Source organism: Limulus polyphemus, unplaced genomic scaffold (assembly GCF_000517525.1).
Source record: "Limulus polyphemus unplaced genomic scaffold, Limulus_polyphemus-2.1.2 Scaffold5124, whole genome shotgun sequence".
Lineage (NCBI taxonomy): Eukaryota > Metazoa > Arthropoda > Merostomata > Xiphosura > Limulidae > Limulus > Limulus polyphemus.
The window spans coordinates 30428-35504 of NW_013670734.1; the positions used below are offsets into that span (position 1 = coordinate 30428).

General features: G+C 29.8%; 1 protein-coding gene across 1 annotated transcript in view; it reads left to right on the plus strand.

Moving 5' to 3' along the window:
• Positions 1-4124, plus strand: part of LOC106472158 (nucleoredoxin-like) — a 33018-nt gene extending 28894 nt beyond the window's left edge. Inside the window, exons 5-7 of the mRNA XM_013932787.2 lie at positions 531-621; positions 876-1006; positions 1278-4124. Coding sequence (XP_013788241.1) covers positions 531-621; positions 876-1006; positions 1278-1469 — 414 coding nt within the window. The 3' untranslated portion in view covers positions 1470-4124. The remainder of the gene's footprint in view (positions 1-530; positions 622-875; positions 1007-1277) is intronic.
• The last annotated feature ends 953 nt before the right edge of the window (positions 4125-5077 follow it).

A 5077-nucleotide genomic window follows, 5' to 3' on the forward strand; every position in this document is an offset into this window, starting at 1 on the left:
AATGTGTTCTGCATTGTATGTTGAAATGTGTTCTGGATAAAAGATTTTCACAATGTGTTCTGCATTGTTTGTTGAAATGTGTTCAGGATAAAAGATTTTCACAATATGTTCTGCATTGTTTGTTGAAATGTGTTCAGGATAAAAGATCTTCACAATATGTTTCTTGTGAGATTAAATAAATACTAAGATTCAGATTTTTTTTTTGCATTTAGCCAAAGTTTTTAAGAAATTGCTGTTGTCATAGAGTCACATATGACTACCAGTTTGTTAGACTTCCACATGTGGTTTATCAAAATTATTTTACGGATATCCATTTTTGTTTGTTTTCATGAAGTTGTCTTTATAATTCTTAAATGTATTATCAAAACACATTCTGAATGAAGGTAAAAGGTCATTAGAATCATAACAGCTACAAAATCTTAAGTTACTTTTTTATTTGTCATGCATCAATTTATTAGACACAATGGTACGACAAGAGTGAGTGAGAATGTAAGATATATAATCATGGATGTAAATTTGATATTGCCCAGGAATTTCCTTGGAGACCAAAACCAGTTGAAGAGTTGACAGAGAAACATGCATCACGTCTGAATGAAGGACCATGTGTTATCATGTTTACTGGTAAGGATATAATATTTGGGTAAGTGTATAGTATACATGTTACACGATCATGTTTATATGTAAGGTCGTGATATATGCAGAAAATGTTGTATAATTATGATTTTCTGTAAAGATTGTGACATGCTGTATTTATAGATGAAATATGTAATGAGAACTAAAAAAACAGAGTTAATAGAAGTAGAGTTTTCCTGCAGTAAAATAGTTAGCAGAAGGAAAGAAGTGGCTGCTGAAATAAAGCTGTCAATATTTTACAGAAGGAGAGGAGAGTGACCTGGAGGCTGCATATCAGCTTATGCTACCTGCTGCTGAGGAATATGCTTCTAATGAGAACGGAGCTCGGAACTCGGGCCAAACTTCTAACTTGAAATTCTTTTATGGTGGAGATGTGAGTGTGTTGATAAAAATCGTAATGTCTTACCCATATCTTACATAATGTCTTATTTTAATGGTACATTCTTTCATTCGTGGATGCACATCCATTTTAACAGGTTAATTCAGTTAATTATTGTTAATTTTTTCAAATGTTTGCTATTTTATTGTAAGTAAACAAGAAACTTTCAGTGCATAAACTATAATGTTTCATTGTTTTAGGTTGGAGCTGATTTAATGCATGTACAAGACAGTTATGTAGAAAACATTTTATTCCTATCATCTAGGCTGATATTTGTGAATCTCTCCGTGAGTTTGCTCAGCTAGGTGACCAGGTTCCTCAACTTGTCATCACCAACATTCCAGAAGGTAAAAAGTACGTCCTAGAAGATGACCAGGAAATCACCGCCAGTGTGGTTCAAACCTTTGTGTCTCAGTTTCTTGATGGAAAATTAACATCGTCTACCTTGCGAACATGATACTTATCTTGTATCTGTCCTTCAAGAGACAGCATTAAGAAAGTTTGGGTTTATAAATTAATAATTCTCCATATTTTTTGGTGTATTATATAATAGCCTGCAGTTGCACCGTATTTTTACGTACTTCAGTTTGGAGATTAATGTCTGGATATTAAAATTTTTTAATCAATTTTCTAATGCTGTATTAGCATGTAAATTAAGGGATGACTCATTAGATTGTATTTTTGAAAAAATTGTCATACATTCAAGAATATCTAAACATCCCTTCTATTTGACAAAAGAAAATTACAGTTGAATTTACTTTACTTAACAGATAATTATTTCTGAATAAAATTTTAATCCTTCTTGACTTAAGTTGTCAGATATGCATTTTTAGGTTTAAATAATCATTTGTTAATTTTTTACATTTATTAAACTTTTATACATTAATGAAATTTATGTTACTCTTTTTTTGTGACGTTAGAAAATGAACTGTTGGGTTCTTCTTAGTATTAATGTAATCTTTCTCACTCACTTGTAAAAATACTAAAATATCTTACACTTAAGTTTCTTTTGTGCTTAGAATAACCTTGCTTATGTCATCATTTTAAAAGGTATATCAACACAAGATTCTTTGAACTGTGAGGATTAATGGATGATGTAGCATTTTTATTCTGGTTTTGCTTTCTTGATTAATTATAATAAGTAAACACTTCCACTTACAAATATTTATTAAACTTCTCAGTTGTTTCGTTTTTACATGCAACAAAGTGATGATGGATGAACATGTATTTACTTGTTGGTGTGTTTGTTGCTATACGTCTAATTGTACATACTTAATACATTTTATGTTTATTTGTGATTAGTCTTAGTAATTCATTTTATTTTTTATTATGTTCAGAAAGTGAAACAAAATTTTCATATATTTAGTTTATTGGAAATGGTGTGCTTAAATTAACCAGAGGTTTGGAAGTATTGGTGTCTGCAGAAGATTTGAGTGAAAATAACCTGTAATATTACGGTGGCTAGTTTGCAGCTTCATTGGCCTTTTTTTGTTAGTAAGATAATAATTACCTTAACTAATAAATGTACTTTTTTTAAGTATAATTGCTTAACAACCTAAGTTAAGCCATTACCTTTTAACACTAAAAGACTGAGGTAACTGAGGTGTTCATTTGTTTTTTAGTGACTCTGCTATGGAGACAGTTTAACTGTTGAAGATGGTGTTGACATATATAAGGAAACATTTTCTCATTTCTTTGATTACAGTATCTCTTTGTTTTAATGAAGAAATCCTGCTTGCTTTAAACATGGCAATTAAACCTTTGTCTGTTCATACCTTCACTTTTTTTGAAATACATAACAATTGTTCATTATTGGTTTTAGTTGAAACTAATAGTGTTCTTCATATTGAAAGATGTTATGATTTTTGATTGTGTGGAACTAAGATGCATTTATGATTTTCATTCAACATAACTAATGTTACCAATCACATTATATATGTATGACAAAGCATAGAATATCACAAAAATGTGCTGGATAAAAGGACAATCACTTTAAAAGGTTTTATAAAATAACTGGACATAATAACTTAACCATACGAAAATCAAAACTCTTGATTATCTCTAATTTGCTTGAACATGAAACTTGTATCTTTCTTCATAGCCAGTCACTGAACCCTTTGAAAAGCCAAGATGGCTATTGAAAATGTTTATTTAAAGGTTATCTTATCTGTTAATCTATTCTTGTTCTTTTGTTTTTCAATTTTACAAAATACAAAGATATTCTTGTATCAAATCGAAGGATTTGAAAATTTTTTATTTAGGAAATTAATACAATTTTCCCAAAAGATCTTTTTATTTTAATTTTAAATGTAGTGATTAATTCAGTGAGTGAATCTAAAATAACTTGTATAGCTAAATTCATAATTATTATCTAATTAGTTGACTGATTTGTCTGAGAAGTTAAATAATATTTGTCAGTAGTTTACCAGTTTACTTAGTTTGAGAATCTAGAAGTAACTTCCAATTGGTTGACTAAGTCTTGGAAGTTATATAATACTTGTCAATAGTTTACTTAGTTTGAAAATCTAGAAGTAACTTCTGATTGGTTGACTACATCTTAGAAGTTAGATAGTACTTGTCAGCAGTTTACTTAGTTTGAGAATCTAGAAGTAACTTCCAATTGGTTGACCAAGTCTTGGAAGTTAGATAATACTTGTCAGTAGTTTACTTAGTTTGAGAATCTAGAATAACTTCTGATTGGTTGACTAAGTCTTGGAAGTTAGGTAATACTTGTCAATAGTTTACTTAGTTTGAAAATCTAGAAGTAACTTCTGATTGGTTGACTAAGTCTTGGAAGTTATATAATACTTGTCAGTAGTTTACTTAGTTTGAGAAACTAGAATAACTTCTGATTGGTTGATGAAGTCTTGGAAGTTAGATAATACTTGTCAGAAGTTTACTTAGTGTGAGAATCTAGAAGTAACTTCTGATTGGTTCACTGAGTGAGTGTGAGAAGTGTATGAAGAATGAGCTAAGATGTTATAAGTAAGAACTCTGCCTTGTACTTCACATGCAATAATATTAACCCTGACATTTTCTCTTCTAAGTAAAACTACAGATGCTTTATCACCAAGTGGAACCATGATTGTACGTAATGTAGCATTAAAACTGATTTTATGCACGTCCATGATTGTATGTAATGTAGCATTAAAACTGATTTTGTGCACGTATTTTAGACAAATGTGATCAGCTATGACACTGTTGAAGTTCTAAAGCATCCCTCAGTATTCAAGTACCAAAATAGTGGAATGAGCTGTACTTAATGAAGTTCATTGTAGAAGATTTAATGATGATTTTAGAGTAATAAACAGTGCTAAGCCTACTGACTTAATATAATGAATTGGTGGTTTAGTTCAGTTCAAATGTGAATTAATAATGATATGGAGGTGTGCAAATATACTTGTCGTATCTGATGACAGATGAAAAACGTTTCTTTATGCTCTATCTAAATTTCCTGTTCTTTAAGTTGATACAAATGTATTAAAACCCTATTCTTATTAATTTCCATCAATGCTTTACTCTTTGTGTATGAATTTTATTCTGATTTTGTACTAAAACTTGAGAGTATTGAGTTATTCACGAAGAATCTCTACTTCAAAATTGTTGACAAAATAACAGATTCACTCCATGTGGAATATTGCTTTACCTTTTTTTGTGAAAAATGTATTTATTTCCAGTCAGCCACACTAATTCATATCATCCTTTTTTGTTATTGTTTTCCTTTACTAGTGGAATTGAGAACGAATCTGATATGAAAGCAAGTTCTAAAACACTTCTGTTTCTACGTATAAGCTGATATTTAACAGTTGCTAGGATTGTGTGGTTAATGCTTCAAAATATTGTGATAGTATATATAGGTGAGAGCAGTTTTTAGCATGTATGTGACTTAAGGCCTAGTTTCATAGATTTCATAAATGTGTGTATTTGTGAACTATTATAATAGCATTGTCTTTTGACATATATTTTGTGCTATACTATAAATCTCCATGAAAATGTTTTTGTCGTGAATTATATATATATATATATATATATATATATCTTTATACACCATTATCAGAAATATGG